This window comes from Haliotis rubra, unplaced genomic scaffold (assembly GCF_003918875.1).
Source record: "Haliotis rubra isolate DU_JTF1 unplaced genomic scaffold, ASM391887v1 Scf56, whole genome shotgun sequence".
In the NCBI taxonomy this organism is placed as follows: Eukaryota; Metazoa; Mollusca; class Gastropoda; order Lepetellida; family Haliotidae; genus Haliotis; species Haliotis rubra.
In genome coordinates this window covers 1363435-1380155 of record NW_025767257.1, presented here as the reverse complement: position 1 = coordinate 1380155, position 16721 = coordinate 1363435, and the positions used below count along the sequence as shown (strand labels likewise).

The following is a 16721-nucleotide window of genomic DNA, read 5'->3' as shown; positions in this document are numbered from 1 at the left end:
AAAAGGTTCATTTTTTCGAAAAAACTGTTCACGCTCTGGCCTCATTGGTGGATGGAATTCCTTCTTTATATTTGATTGTTCTCTTGGTTATACTTCCTAAGCACATTGCTTCTTATTGTTCTTGTACTGTTCATCATGCACCAGCAACGACACTGGACGTCTTCGTACGACGACCCCGACTACACCAGGGATTACTATGAGTCACGCAGTTATCAGGTGATTTATGATCCTGTAAACACCATTTTGCAAATACAATCAGCCATAAATGGTCAGTGTAACCTTTAAAGTCCAAAGTCCAAAATTCAACACCCGGGTTTCTTATTTCAACGGTATTCTTTGATTCTAACACATTCTTTCACTGTTCACCATGCATCAGCAGGGACGTCTGGTTCCTGCATACGACAGCCACGACGACAACCGGGGTTTTTACCCGCCACGCGGTTATCAGGTGATATACACTTGTACAAGCAGCAGTTTACCCACTCTTCAACTAACCCACACAGTCTGCACTCTTCATAGCCTAGCTGCGTCTCTTGGTTGTCATATAACACGTGTCAGGAACTGCTAATGACGCACCCGCTTTACATAAAGTTCTATTTTTTCTTCATGCTAGTCGAATAAAACTGGGATCGGGTAGTTTTAATGTGTAACCTAATCCTGACTTCTATCTCCGTGCCCCGACACCATTGATCCATGCTTAGTTGGGACTGCGACGTAAAGTAACATTCATCTATCCAGACTGTCCTAGTATAATGCTGTTGTATAATGTTAGCCTATACACGACCACTCAAATTTCTACAACCACTGTTATAACCACATACATAATCAATATATTATTCTGTATACGATATGCATGTATTTGTTTAACCCATATATACTGATATAGATCTCCACATAATCACTAATACTGACATTCTAACTAACTACCTTCCATCTTATACCGTTGTCTTCTGTCATTGTCCAAGATGTGTTTCGATCCTAAACGCAAACTCAAACACATTCGCCGGCCCATAGTTTTGACGCGTTTAGGATCTAAACATGTTTAGATTTGTGTCTAACAGCTCAAAGTGTACAGGGTTTAAATAGGGCAAATATGACCCTTATCCCCTCGAAGTTAATTGAAGGTAATATATAAACAGTTGTCATATTTATGTAACCGTATATTAGGGATACATAATTATGTGAGGTTTTCTGTATTATAAAAATTCTACGTCAGGCATACAGCAACGGAAACCATATCTTCCATCATGTGCCTATTATCTTCCACCACATGTCTGTATCTTAAACCATATGTCTGTATCTTAAACCATATGTCTGTATCTTAAACCATATGTCTGTATCTTAAACCATATGTCTACATCTTCGATCGTATGTCTATTGTATCGTCTCTTCCACCACAAAAACTATATCTTTCATCGTGTGTCTGTTATATCTTCCATCACATGTTTATATATTCCACCATGTGTCCATTATCCTCCATCACATGTTTATATCTTCCACCACACTATATCTTAGAATCATGTGTCTATTATATCTTCCACCATGTGCAACCTGCGAAGGTCCGGGTTAGAATTGGTCTTCAGTAACCCATGCGTGTCGTAAGCGGCGACTAACGGGATCGGGTGGTCAGGCTCGCTGACTTGGTTGACACATGTCCTCGTCTCCCAATTGCGTAGATCGATGTTCATGTTGTTGATCACTGGACTGTCTGGTCCAGACTCAATTATTTACAGGTATATAACTGGAATATCATTGCAGGATTTGGGAAGTTTATTTCAGGATTTGGGAAGTTTATGGGGATGACATTCCATGGGTACCTCACTCCGTGGCAGTAGGTGTCATCGCTTTGGTCGTAAAGCTATAAAGGTTTGATTAGAACAATGTGACTGCTCCACCATGAGTTTAACCTAGCAAGTGTTTACCCAACAGACAACCCTATATCAACGCCCACTGATTCATGCCTACTACACATACCGAAAACAAACAATCTCGGGGTGTTAAACTACCGCTAGGACAAACATGGAACATACATTGGGGTGGTTAGTTGTTTTGACTAATAACAGCGGGTTTCACTCAGATGTATAGTGGTTTCACTCAGATGTTTAGTGGGTTTTACTCAGATGTGTAGTGGATGTATAGTGGTTTCACTCAGATGTATAGTGGGTTTTACTCAGATGTATAGTGGTTTCACTCAGATGTATAGTGGGTTTCACTCAGATGTTTAGTGGGTTTCACTCAGATGTATAGTGGTTTCACTCAGATGTATAGTGGGTTTTCACTCAGATGTATAGTGGATTTCCCACCGAGTAATCAAAACGTTTGAACTAACAGATTAGACCCCAGTGCGTTTGATTCATCAGCACAGATGAACACATTAAAGTGTTGTGTTTAATGAAGGTCATGCAGACATATATATGCATGTAAGTTAGTATGGTTTTACGCCGCTTTTAGCAATATTCCAGCAATATCACCGCGGGAACAACAGAAATGGGCTTCCCACATTGTATCCATGTGGGGAATCGAACCCGGGTCTTCGGCGTGACGGGCGAACGCTGTAACCACTAGGCTACCCCACCGCCCCCAAATATATCTAAACTGACACTAGGACCCTAGGCCAACGGTTTCACTACAGGGTACTTCTTCAGGCCATGTCCGACATATAGCTGGAATATTGCTGAGTGCAGTATTCAACAACACACAAACAAATAAACAATGTTAAGGCCATGCCACAGTAACGTAACGTACATGACCACTCCTAATATACATAATCAACTCTATATTTACGATCAAATAATACGACTTTTGAAGTTTCATGGGTAAATAAATTAATCTCCTCAGATAGTATTCAGGATTATATATTGTTATGTTTTCTACCCGTGCAGAGTTAACTAATAAACCATTATGAACACAACGTAAATCGGTCCGCCCCCTCACCAGCTTCATGCTAGGATAGTGAGTTTTCTCAATATACATAATTTCACTAAATTGTGCATATGTTGTCAGGAATATACATGGCTTAGGTACTTCCCAGGTACACTTTCAACACTACAGCAAAAACCTGAGTAGGTGATTCCACCAAAAGTGGCACTATTGACCCATGTTTAGTTGATACATTGATTTGTTTAATGTATATAATATATGCTCAGCCGCGTAGTTGGCAAGACCTTTGCTTATAAAGAAGATTAGAAATCAACATCAAATGCCATTACCGCTTAAACCGTAATTAGTTAGAATTAATCCAGAATTTAGTTTTGTTGTAAGTTGTCTGGTTGTATAAAGTTTGCTTATATCGAACTTGAGTTCTAAATGATAAAGAAAATATTCACTTGAAAACTGGATTTGACCAACTTGCAACAGTCGCAAATCAATGCAAACTAAAGGTCCAAAGTAAAACTGTTGTTGACAACTTTAGATTGATACATTACCATCGACAAACTATTTCCTCTTAGTTCCCAGCTACCACCAAACATTGGTGTATTCGTTCTTTGCCGGTCAGGTCAAAAGAAATAGAGTATACGATGTATTGAAACCGACACCACTGATAACATGGCCTATTCCTGAAGGGATCTGTGCACAATAAATATGGTAACCGACATAAGCTAGATTTACGACACACCAGTGCTACGAGGGCCACCTAGCGACCAGCCAGTAAATACAAGAAAGGAACACAGACGGATACGTTTTTGCAGGTCTAGAGCCTGAACAGATTTTCTTTATCGGCAATATTTATACATCCAAGTTTGTGTATGGATTTGTCGGAGTTACAATGTGCATGTACGAGGGTCATTAAACGTTTCCTGTATTCGTTAATGCATCATACACATCCAATATCACCAACAACAGTTATTATTACCTGCACATCCTCAGTTCAAGTTCAACTCTGTTAATTCGTATAAAGACCAGGGGCCAATGAACCTTTCCTGCAAACATATTCGTACTGAACTTCCATCATGTTATTCTTGTATTTGCCAAACGTTGTTTCATGCCATTGGCTTGTTACATGTATTAACGAAATGTTCTTATTACAATTGGTTCGAAGACAGAAGCGTTGTACATTTATACTACTTCTGATTGTCACAATGCAGGCAGCCAGAGCTGTCATATGTTCTTGTAGGAATTGCATAGCAAGTAAAATATAATTGTGCTTCTATGTCCAGGTTACAAAGACGTATACTTTAATCTGTCCCCTACCATCTCCTTTCGTTAAACCTCAGTCTTAACAACCCAGGTCTCTATCGTATATAGACATAATAGGTCATTTCTGATTCTTACAAGGCTGATTTACGATCGAATAAGGATTTAATCTTAGTTTCTATGGTACTATTCCAAGATTGATGATACATATCAATTGCAACTTTTCTTATATGGTTCAAGAAAAGCAACGCTATCTCCACCAAACAGTAATCCATGCATATCCAACACTTTGTGAAGAATACACAAAATGTAGACACATAGATTTCGTACATAATGTTCTTATGAATGGTATCACAGTGAATTTCCATACGTTTAGGTGAGTATTTAAGCCCATTTATAACGGTAGAAAGCATTTACAATTACATTGCCAATGGAACATTTCTTGCAAGCAGTTAAATGGGGAGTTTGACCACACGTCTCAGAGCCATATAATAATGCTAGTATTTAATCGCTATATTTCTGCCTGAATCGTCGTGATGGTCAACTCCAGAATACCTTCGTCAATAAAATCTGAATACATTCGTCAATAAAATGTAAAGAAGAAGGCCGCAGGATTCCTGTATTCATTAACTTCATCAAACTTACAGAGTTAAAGGTTATTAAGGGCATGTTTCAACATGTCACACTCACTCACTATGATCCAGTCACATGTTCACCTTATCTGTACCCTAACCAATACGTAATACGTACTGGATACACCTAATCTGAACAAAAACCTCTTCCTGTTTGATAAGAATACTGAAGTTAGGTATATACCGAACACTCAGACCAGACCTGCTACCGACCCGGCTTATAACTGGAGGACTACTACAAGTTATCTTACCACTTCCATTTATTACTTTAGGGTATTCTCTTGGTATTCAATGGTAAATCAGACGTGTTTACCAAGAGAACTCGTCATATTTTAGCACTGGTCCTAATTGAGTTCAGGATCTTTTATAGTGACGAAAAGCCAGGGACGATGGCTGATGCATTTGATATGTCGGAGGTAAGTTGACGCTTTCAAAGTTATCTATACAAACAAATATTATTTTGAAAATGTTGTTGTATGATTGATTTGAAGACTTCTATCTTTCATGTGATTTGAACTATTACTGTTGAAGTGTGTTGAGTAGAAATCCATTCGCTTGTATTTAAAACGGGGCGTTATGGTAAATCGGCAGTAGAATAACGGATTGTATGTTTTTTTAACATATTGACTCGAAAAGAATGTAATTTTCTACCTGTATGTGATAATTATAGTGACATTAGAGAAAATAATGTTAAAACTTACTGTAAATTATCGTCAATCCATAAATATGATGTGTTAATGTACATAACATGTCAATGGAAATTCATTTTTCAAGGCAAAAATCTTTACTTCTCATGTGTCACCATGATTGAAATCATGGTCCGATGGCCTACATTACATAACGCATAGATAGATAGATCGTCTTTATTTCCTCCAAAATTGAAGATACATATGCATGATTTAGCAGATATTACATTTTACAAGGTACAAGTGTATGAAAGTTATACAATACAAAAACATTTAAAGATATGTATATATATATATATATGGGTGTGTGTGTGTGTGTATGTGTGTGAATCTAGTAACATGTGATGAAAAACCGTTTCCATTCATGAACAGCTTTACTCGTGATTTTCATACATTGAATCCATAGATCAATATCAAGATCTCTAATGTTGTCATTTGGCACTCCCCAAAGTATAAAACTAATCAGTGCATCATCATCATCATTCCAAACACTTACAAAGGTTGTAACATCCAATAGATCAATGAGGGAGCTAAGTAGTCGCTCTCTGTTACATTCCGTTTTTGGACAAAAGAGAAATACATGTTTTACAATGTCATAAGCATATGTGCCACATAAGCATTCTTTAGATTGTATAGCGAAAGTGCCGACACGGATAAGGTAGGATATGTCATAGAAATAATCTGAATCATTAAGAGCTATTAACCAAAGTTTGTTACCAGCAGCTGGATTGCGTAGGAGAGCGTATCTGTGGAGATTGACTCTGTAGTTAAGCTCAGAGGTAACGACATTTGCTTCAAATTTTGAGACTTTATCTCTTGCAAGATTTGACCATTGATTTTTGGTAACAAATACCAATGAGTTACGATAAATGTCAACATATTCATTAAGATCATATTTACAGGTAAGATATAACATATGGTGTAAAGGAGAGGATTTACACTTCAGCATGTTTTGCATACTATCCTTACAATCATCTTGAGCTAATCTATAGTGAAGAATTCGTTTGAAAATGAAACTAATATCAGTGTTAAGCAGTCTTCCCAGGAACAATAATGCTCTCTGATCAATATACGCACGGAGTGATACAAGTCCAAGACAGTCTCTGGCAATGACCGAGCACGTGCGTTTAGAGAACCCTTGTACTTTTTTACAGAAGTATTTTTGCACACATTCAAGCATATTAGATTCTTTAGTTGATATGTTACACCACATATTACAGGCAAATAGACCACAGGGTAGTACAATACGTTCCCATATGCGTACAGCATGCATAGGGTGAAGACCACCAAAATACAATCCATGATTGTGGTTAACATTGACTAGCTTTCTAAGCTTTTCACATATTAAAACAGTACGACTAAGGGTAGATTTAGCAGTGTTTATGTACAGGCCCGCATATACGACATCGGTTTTGCGGTTAATAACATGATCACCCAAATGTAGCTCTGGGCATTCGTGTTTATGATAATCACCAAACAGAAGGAAGGCACTTTTACCAGCATTAAACCTAAGGTGCCATGATTTTGCATAATCAGATATAACATTCAATAAACATTGAAGACCATCGGGTGTACAACTTAATAGGGTTGTATCATCTGCAAGTAGGATACCAGGGGTAGTGGCCCAGGGCAGGTTTAAGCCTCTTCCTGAATTATCAGCAGCATTTAACAGATCGTTAATGTACAATGTAAACAACCAAGCCGATAGGACCCGTCCTTGCCCAACACCCTGACGTATTTCAAAGGTATCCGAAATATGTCCGCCAATGCTAATACGTGATTTCATTAATGAAGAAAGTATGTATAAAAGTCTCCACATTTTACCTTTAATTCCAAAGTTGTGCAGTTTTAGGAAAAGACCATTAAGCCAAACCCGGTCGAATGCTTTTTCATTATCGACAAATGCACAGTATACTGGCGTTTCTCTTTCATTGTAGTAAGCAACAGTTTCTTGGAGCGTAAATAATGCGGTCTCTGCTCCAGCACCTTTTCTAAAACCAAACTGAAAAGGGTGAGGAAAATTCTTTACTTCTGTTGCCCAGCTTTCGATTCTATTCAAAAGCAGTCTTTCAAAAAGTTTACCTAAAACTGGAGTAAGTGTGATCCCTCTGTAATTAGAAGGGTTATCCTTACTTTTACCATGGCCTTTGTGAATTGGGAGTATATTCCCCACACTAAACAACTTAGGAACATATTCATAAGAAACAATATCATTATAAAACGTAAGAAGGTGGTTGATGAGTGATCTTCCACTAAATTTAACATGCTCATTTACAATATGATCCGGGCCTGGGGACTTACCCGCCTTCAATTATTTTACAGTTTTCAATAGTTCATCACCAGTAAATGGACATAAAAGATTCATACTGGTGTCATTACAGTCATCAACGTCTTGTCTTGTGACAAGATCTTCAATAAAACTATTAGCAAAACAGGTAAAATCTTGATCAAAATTGATATCTTCATACGGCTGGGAGAGATCCCTAAAGTACTTGGCAAATAGGTTACAGATACTTTCTGGAGTGTCACAGGTATCGTTCTCTTACACAAGGGTTTTAACTTGTTCTTTATTGCATTTGTACTTTTTTGTAACTCTGGTATATTCCTGAATATCAACTTCGGTTGCTTCATAAATGTCCCTGAACTTTTCATCTTGAAGTTTACGTTTTGATCGGCGATGTTCTTTCCGAAAGATTCTCTTAGCCTGCTTATGTTTTACGTAGTGTACATCGTCCTTATTTCGTGGCTTACCCATATGGACCCATTCTTTACGTGCGTGTCGCATGTCGTTATGACATTGCTTTAAATTATCCCTCTTCCAGTAGGGTTTTAATTGGGATTGAAATTTTGAAGCAGGAATACTGATATTGGCTGAAGCATGTAATGAATCAAGGATGAAATTATGGTAGGCTTCAATATACTCCTCTGGTGTGTTGTAATCAGCTATATCTAAACTGACATTTCTGAAATAATTTTCAGTCTCATAGCGATAAAGCATCAGATCAATGCTGTTGGCCTTTCGCCAGTTTAACTTTTCACCCCCATAGTGATATTGACGTACATCATCAGTTACATGCATACAAATAAGTATAGGGTGGTGATCTGAGACAGAGTACGGGATGGAATAGTCAATATCATAGCTAACAATGCTACTTCTACAATCAGTGTTAGCAAAAACATAATCGATCATAGTTTTAACCTGTCTACATTTACTAGTGTAGGTGTAAGCATTTTGATTGTCTAGTGGTACAATCGAGATCAGGTCACGTTCCTTCAAAGCTCTCTGCAAACACTTAGCTCGAGGTTTTAATGCTGAGAGAGTCCGAAGGTCAGTATTAAAATCACCTAGTATTACAGGTCCGATGGCCTACATTACATAACGCATAGATAGATAGATCGTCTTTATTTCCTCCAAAATTGAAGATACATATGCATGATTTAGCAGATATTACATTTTACAAGGTACAAGTGTATGAAAGTTATACAATACAAAAACATTTAAAGATATGTATATATATATATATATGGGTGTGTGTGTGTGTGTATGTGTGTGAATCTAGTAACATGTGATGAAAAACCGTTTCCATTCATGAACAGCTTTACTCGTGATTTTCATACATTGAATCCATAGATCAATATCAAGATCTCTAATGTTGTCATTTGGCACTCCCCAAAGTATAAAACTAATCAGTGCATCATCATCATCATCATTCCAAACACTTACAAAGGTTGTAACATCCAATAGATCAATGAGGGAGCTAAGTAGTCGCTCTCTGTTACATTCCGTTTTGGACAAAAGAGAAATACATGTTTTACAATGTCATAAGCATATGTGCCACATAAGCATTCTTTAGATTGTATAGCGAAAGTGCCGACACGGATAAGGTAGGATATGTCATAGAAATAATCTGAATCATTAAGAGCTATTAACCAAAGTTTGTTACCAGCAGCTGGATTGCGTAGGAGAGCGTATCTGTGGAGATTGACTCTGTAGTTAAGCTCAGAGGTAACGACATTTGCTTCAAATTTTGAGACTTTATCTCTTGCAAGATTTGACCATTGATTTTTGGTAACAAATACCAATGAGTTACGATAAATGTCAACATATTCATTAAGATCATATTTACAGGTAAGATATAACATATGGTGTAAAGGAGAGGATTTACACTTCAGCATGTTTTGCATACTATCCTTACAATCATCTTGAGCTAATCTATAGTGAAGAATTCGTTTGAAAATGAAACTAATATCAGTGTTAAGCAGTCTTCCCAGGAACAATAATGCTCTCTGATCAATATACGCACGGAGTGATACAAGTCCAAGACAGTCTCTGGCAATGACCGAGCACGTGCGTTTAGAGAACCCTTTGTACTTTTTACAGAAGTATTTTTGCACACATTCAAGCATATTAGATTCTTTAGTTGATATGTTACACCACATATTACAGGCAAATAGACCACAGGGTAGTACAATACGTTCCCATATGCGTACAGCATGCATAGGGTGAAGACCACCAAAATACAATCCATGATTGTGGTTAACATTGACTAGCTTTCTAAGCTTTTCACATATTAAAACAGTACGACTAAGGGTAGATTTAGCAGTGTTTATGTACAGGCCCGCATATACGACATCGGTTTTGCGGTTAATAACATGATCACCCAAATGTAGCTCTGGGCATTCGTGTTTATGATAATCACCAAACAGAAGGAAGGCACTTTTACCAGCATTAAACCTAAGGTGCCATGATTTTGCATAATCAGATATAACATTCAATAAACATTGAAGACCATCGGGTGTACAACTTAATAGGGTTGTATCATCTGCAAGTAGGATACCAGGGGTAGTGGCCCAGGGCAGGTTTAAGCCTCTTCCTGAATTATCAGCAGCATTTAACAGATCGTTAATGTACAATGTAAACAACCAAGCCGATAGGACCCGTCCTTGCCCAACACCCTGACGTATTTCAAAGGTATCCGAAATATGTCCGCCAATGCTAATACGTGATTTCATTAATGAAGAAAGTATGTATAAAAGTCTCCACATTTTACCTTTAATTCCAAAGTTGTGCAGTTTTAGGAAAAGACCATTAAGCCAAACCCGGTCGAATGCTTTTCATTATCGACAAATGCACAGTATACTGGCGTTTCTCTTTCATTGTAGTAAGCAACAGTTTCTTGGAGCGTAAATAATGCGGTCTCTGCTCCAGCACCTTTTCTAAAACCAAACTGAAAAGGGTGAGGAAAATTCTTTACTTCTGTTGCCCAGCTTTCGATTCTATTCAAAAGCAGTCTTTCAAAAGTTTACCTAAAACTGGAGTAAGTGTGATCCCTCTGTAATTAGAAGGGTTATCCTTACTTTTACCATGGCCTTTGTGAATTGGGAGTATATTCCCCACACTAAACAACTTAGGAACATATTCATAAGAAACAATATCATTATAAAACGTAAGAAGGTGGTTGATGAGTGATCTTCCACTAAATTTAACATGCTCATTTACAATATGATCCGGGCCTGGGGACTTACCCGCCTTCAATTATTTTACAGTTTTCAATAGTTCATCACCAGTAAATGGACATAAAAGATTCATACTGGTGTCATTACAGTCATCAACGTCTTGTCTTGTGACAAGATCTTCAATAAAACTATTAGCAAAACAGGTAAAATCTTGATCAAAATTGATATCTTCATACGGCTGGGAGAGATCCCTAAAGTACTTGGCAAATAGGTTACAGATACTTTCTGGAGTGTCACAGGTATCGTTCTCATACACAAGGGTTTTAACTTGTTCTTTATTGCGTTTGTACTTTTTGTAACTCTGGTATATTCCTGAATATCAACTTCGGTTGCTTCATAAATGTCCCTGAACTTTTCATCTTGAAGTTTACGTTTTGATCGGCGATGTTCTTTCCGAAAGATTCTCTTAGCCTGCTTATGTTTTACGTAGTGTACATCGTCCTTATTTCGTGGCTTACCCATATGGACCCATTCTTTACGTGCGTGTCGCATGTCGTTATGACATTGCTTTAAATTATCCCTCTTCCAGTAGGGTTTTAATTGGGATTGAAATTTTGAAGCAGGAATACTGATATTGGCTGAAGCATGTAATGAATCAAGGATGAAATTATGGTAGGCTTCAATATACTCCTCTGGTGTGTTGTAATCAGCTATATCTAAACTGACATTTCTGAAATAATTTTCAGTCTCATAGCGATAAAGCATCAGATCAATGCTGTTGGCCTTTCGCCAGTTTAACTTTTCACCCCCATAGTGATATTGACGTACATCATCAGTTACATGCATACAAATAAGTATAGGGTGGTGATCTGAGACAGAGTACGGGATGGAATAGTCAATATCATAGCCAACAATGCTACTTCTACAATCAGTGTTAACAAAAACATAATCGATCATAGTTTTAACCTGTCTACATTTACTAGTGTAGGTGTAAGCATTTTGATTGTCTAGTGGTACAATCGAGATCAGGTCACGTTCCTTCAAAGCTCTCTGCAAACACTTAGCTCGAGGTTTTAATGCTGAGAGAGTCCGAAGGTCAGTATTAAAATCACCTAGTATTACAGTTTGTCCATGATATGAACAGGTATCGTATACATCCATAGCATTATGGAGTTCTTCTGCGTAGACAGTGTCCATGACATTAGACGATGGGAGTCGCACACCAACTATATACACTGGAATGCCACATTTAGTCAGCTTAACACCAATGATGTGTTCACTGTTCGGTATATTTAATATCGAGACACTACAACTATCTTGCTTCCTGATGAACAATGCAACTCCACCAGCTCCTCTAGGTGAAGAATGGTTCTGCTGGCATTTGACACACACATGGAAGTCGTCATGAAGATCAGTTATAATTGGTTTCTGATTGTCATTCAGCCAGTGTTCACTTAGGAACAGTATATCACAGCTATCCAGTTTATACTTGAGTTCCGACAAACAGTTCGTAACACCACGAATATTCCATGTAATGACACGAGATAATGACATTACAAGAATCAGTATGTATAAATTGCAAGACATATATTACTGTCCGTTACCTTCATGTCCATTATCGCCGTACCATGTATTATTCGGAACCCATTCCCGACAGTTCACGTTTTCAGGCCAGAAAGAGTCGTCATCCATGATGACGTCAGCAGAGTCTCTAGTGACTGTAATTCGAATGGTGTATGTCGGGTTACGCGAACTGTCCCAATGCTTCATCAATCTGGTATGAGATATCACAACGCCACGGTCTTTAGCGTAATCCACTATAGCGTCTTTGATGATGTCAAAAGACTTGTCAGCCCTGACATAACTTAGCACTAAACGTTTATTCCTATGCTTCGAAACACCACTAAATGACTTTTTCCACTCATTGTTGAATGTCACAGTTCTGGCTTTCCTTGTATTGCTCTGGGTTTCATTATCAGCACGCTCATCGTAGGGGTGAGAGTGTTCACAGATGATTACGTCATTGTCGGTTGGAGTGATTGGTGTATCCTTGCGAACAATAACCTGTGGTGAACTTGGCATACGATGGGCTTGTGCTGCTGTGGGTGCGCTTGGGGTTTGAGCATGCACTTTGTGGATATCGTCAAAGTCAGCATCTGACAACTGATTACCTAGCTTTACAGTGTCCGAATACAATAACTTGTTTCTTGTGTTTATGCAATCCATCTTCCCGTCAACTGCACGTACACTCTTATCAATAGAGTTTAGCATTGTAATGAAAGTGTCCTCACAGTCTCTCAATTCTGCTTCACTTTGTTTAAGTAGATTGCAAAGTTTTAGGTTTTCCGCTTTCAACACTTTTTCTTTGGACAACAACGCTAGGTTTTCAGCTTCATAGTGTTTTGTTTCACTGACTCTTGCATCATATGCATCAAGGAGTCTGACCATATCATTATTGTATCTGTCCTCAAATTCTGCTAAACGTTTACACACAATTTCAAACTTTTTGTTCATGTCGTCATGAATAAACATCAGTTTTGACATCATATTCCCAAATAGGTCTTTGTCTTTCTCATGAACATGTTCGTGTCCTGGTTTATCTTGAACAGATTTTTGTCTGGTCAGAACATCAGTTTGAATCACATGGGCAGGAATTACACCTTTGATAAACTTATAAATCACATAAGCATCAGAAGCATATTTCTCAGCTAAGCTTTTAGTTTGGCCACTTCGCTTCACACGCCAGATAAGTATTCCTTCACATTCGGATTTAGCTTCATCATATAGAGAAAATCTTATATTATTGAGTCCCTGATCGTCGTTATCGTAGACTCCAAGCAGTTTTCCTTCGCAGGTTTTCCTATCATTTTCCCCAAATATATCATCCAGCTGTTTCACAATATCATAATCAACATTGTCAGGATTCTGTGTAGAATAGGTTTGGGGGGAGACACATTCAGTCATTATGATATCAGTAGAGGATAGTACACATAGGTATTTACCTGTTGGTTGACGTGCTTTATAGAGTTTTCAAGCCATCCGTATGCCCATGATCCATGAATATCCGTAAACACACATAAATAGATCTCGGTAACCATACACTGGATTGTTATTTACGCGAGTCTGTCATATGGGATTGCCATGTTCGTCATATGTGGGGCATAACCGGGAACAGGACAGGGCTATCAGGAGCTCCAAGTACACACGTCCGAACCCTACGGCATCATGTGTAATACACTGCTGGTTGCTGTGTTCAACCTTAAGATTTTGTGAATAATTTGTCTGTACCAAATATCTGCTTGATCATGCATTTGGTTGTTCCAAATTCAGCCCAACTGGTCAGTTTATGTGGACAATGGTCATATAGCTTAGTTCCTTGATGTCATTTCTGCTGCGTAGTTTCACAAGAGTCCCTTGTGTGACAAGTGACATATCCAAATATTGTTCCAAGGTAAATGATTGTTTACTCTGTTAGATATACACTCGAAATATAGGGGGATGACCTACTGGATCTCTCCAAGAAGGTCGCTTCAGAGGCATACGTCTCCTGGTCCATCACCAACATTGAGATAATATAAGTTTTGTATTGGAACCAATGTTTAAACGATGTTAAACTCTCCTACCTCCACGGAAGCACTGCAAGACAAGTCATTGGTTGAAGGAAAACACCACCTAACTTCTCAATGGTTCAGCCGGCGCCATTTGATTATCCCGGGTAATCATTTGATGCCAGTTTAACAACTGGGCTGCGGACAAGTTAGGGAGGCAGTCCCCTTAAATCTTTACATTTGACTAGGTGAACCTTACTAAAAGCCTTGACCTTGTATGTTCTTCTGTGTGTATATACAAATATATAGCTTATTATACAACAAAGTTGATGTTCATTTCATTTACTCAAAACATCAATTCTCAGGCAAATTTGTAATTTGTAATAGCGCAACAATTACTACTCCCTTCTTTTCATCCATGTTTTATGGCATAAACCTTACACTCGTGGCATAAACCTCACACTCGTGTTGTATTGATCATCATTCGCTTGATTAGAGTTCGTCCCTGTTTCCGAGGGTGTCCTGTACATACAGCAATCAGTGGATCGCATACGTTTTGTGTCTGGGGGTAATCATTCAGTCGTTTTGTGTCTGGGGGTAATCATTCAGTCGTTTTGTGTCTGGGGGTAATCATTCAGTCGTTTTGTGTCTGGGGGTAATCATTCAGTCGTTTTGAGTCTAGGGGTAATCATTCAGTCGTTTTGAGTCTGGGGGTAATCATTCAGTCGTTTTGTGTCTGGGGGTAATCATTCAGTCGTTTTGTGTCTGGGGTAATCATTCAGTCGTTTTGTGTCTGGGGTAATCATTCAGTCGTTTTGTGTCTGGGGGTAATCATTCAGTCGTTTTGAGTCTGGGGGTAATCATTCAGTCGTTTTGTGTCTGGGGGTAATCATTCAGTCGTTTTGAGTCTGGGGGTAATCATTCAGTCGTTTTGTGTCTGGGGGTAATCATTCAGTCGTTTTGTGTCTGGGGGTAATCATTCAGTCGTTTTGTGTCTGGGGGTAATCATTCAGTCGTTTTGTGTCTGGGGGTAATCATTCAGTCTAAATCTGAGGTGGCGAATGATTGTGTCGTGTAACATGCTGGTGGAAGTGTAGGTCAAAAATGGTCAGGTGAATAGAAAGAAAAACATCGATGAATGCAGCAACCGATAGCACTTAATTTGTTATTCCCTGTTATCTTGCACCATGTATTTGACAACACTAAGTATACGCCATTGACGTGAAGTACCAATTTAAAATCAACATGCTTTGGGTGTGTCCGGATATATTCGACCATGTTGTATTGAATTGATAATATTTGACACATTTTTTTCGTACCGGGAAGTCCTTATCACTTGGCGATTATATGGATATTTCCCACATGTCATTTATCCTACAAACAAACGGCAGAGAAGACATGTGCCGGTACACAAGGTGGTCCAGAGGGCATCGGCTCACAAGTATGTACCATGATTGTCCAGGCAGTTTGCCGCTAGCCTCTACGTTGTACATGGAATCGTCCAGGCGGTTTGCCCCTCGTATGTTCACAGGACTTCACAGGGGATATGCCCCTTGTATGTACACAGGACTTCACAGGGGATATGCCCCAAGTATGTACACAGGACGTCAAAGGGGATATGCCCCAAGTATGTACACAGGACTTCACAGGGGATATGCCCCTCGTATGTACACAGGACGTTACAAGGGATATGCCCCTCGTATGTACACAGGACTTCACAGGGGATATGCCCCTCGTATGTACACATGACTTCACAGGGTATATGCCCCTCGTATGTACACAGGACGTCACAAGGGATAAGCCCCTCGTATGTACACAGGACTTCACAGGGAATATGCCCCTCGTATGTACACAGGACTTCACAGGGGATATGCCCCTCGTATGTACACAGGACGTCACAAGGGATATGCCCCTCGTATGAACACAGGACTTCACAGGGAATATGCCCTCGTATGTACACAGGACTTCACAGGGGATATGCTCCTCGTATGTACACAGGACGTCACAAGGGATATGCCCCTCGTATGTACACAGGACTTCACAGGGTATATGCCCCTCGTATGTACACAGGACTTCACAGGGGATATGCTCCTCGTATGTACACAGGACTTCACAGGGGATATGGCCCTTGTATGTACACAGGACGTCACAAGGGATATGCCCCTCGTATGTACACAGGGCGTCACAAGGGATATGCCCCTAGTCTGTACACAGGACTTCACAGGGGCTATACCCCTCGTATGTACACAGGACTTCACAGGGGA

The 16721-nt window shown here is 39.0% G+C and overlaps 1 protein-coding gene across 2 annotated transcripts in view; it reads left to right on the top strand.

Moving 5' to 3' along the window:
• The window catches only part of LOC124254002 (chitin synthase chs-2-like), a 63158-nt gene that overhangs the window by 25342 nt on the left and 21095 nt on the right, over positions 1-16721 (top strand). The window contains exon 1 of one of the 2 annotated variants that reach the window (XM_046687854.1): positions 4943-5182. The exons of the other annotated variant lie outside the window; for it this stretch is intronic. Within the exon in view, the coding sequence (XP_046543810.1) occupies positions 5156-5182 (27 nt within the window). The 5' untranslated portion in view covers positions 4943-5155. Of the gene's footprint in view, positions 1-4942; positions 5183-16721 lie in introns of those variants that run through there. 2 annotated transcript variants of the gene reach the window in all.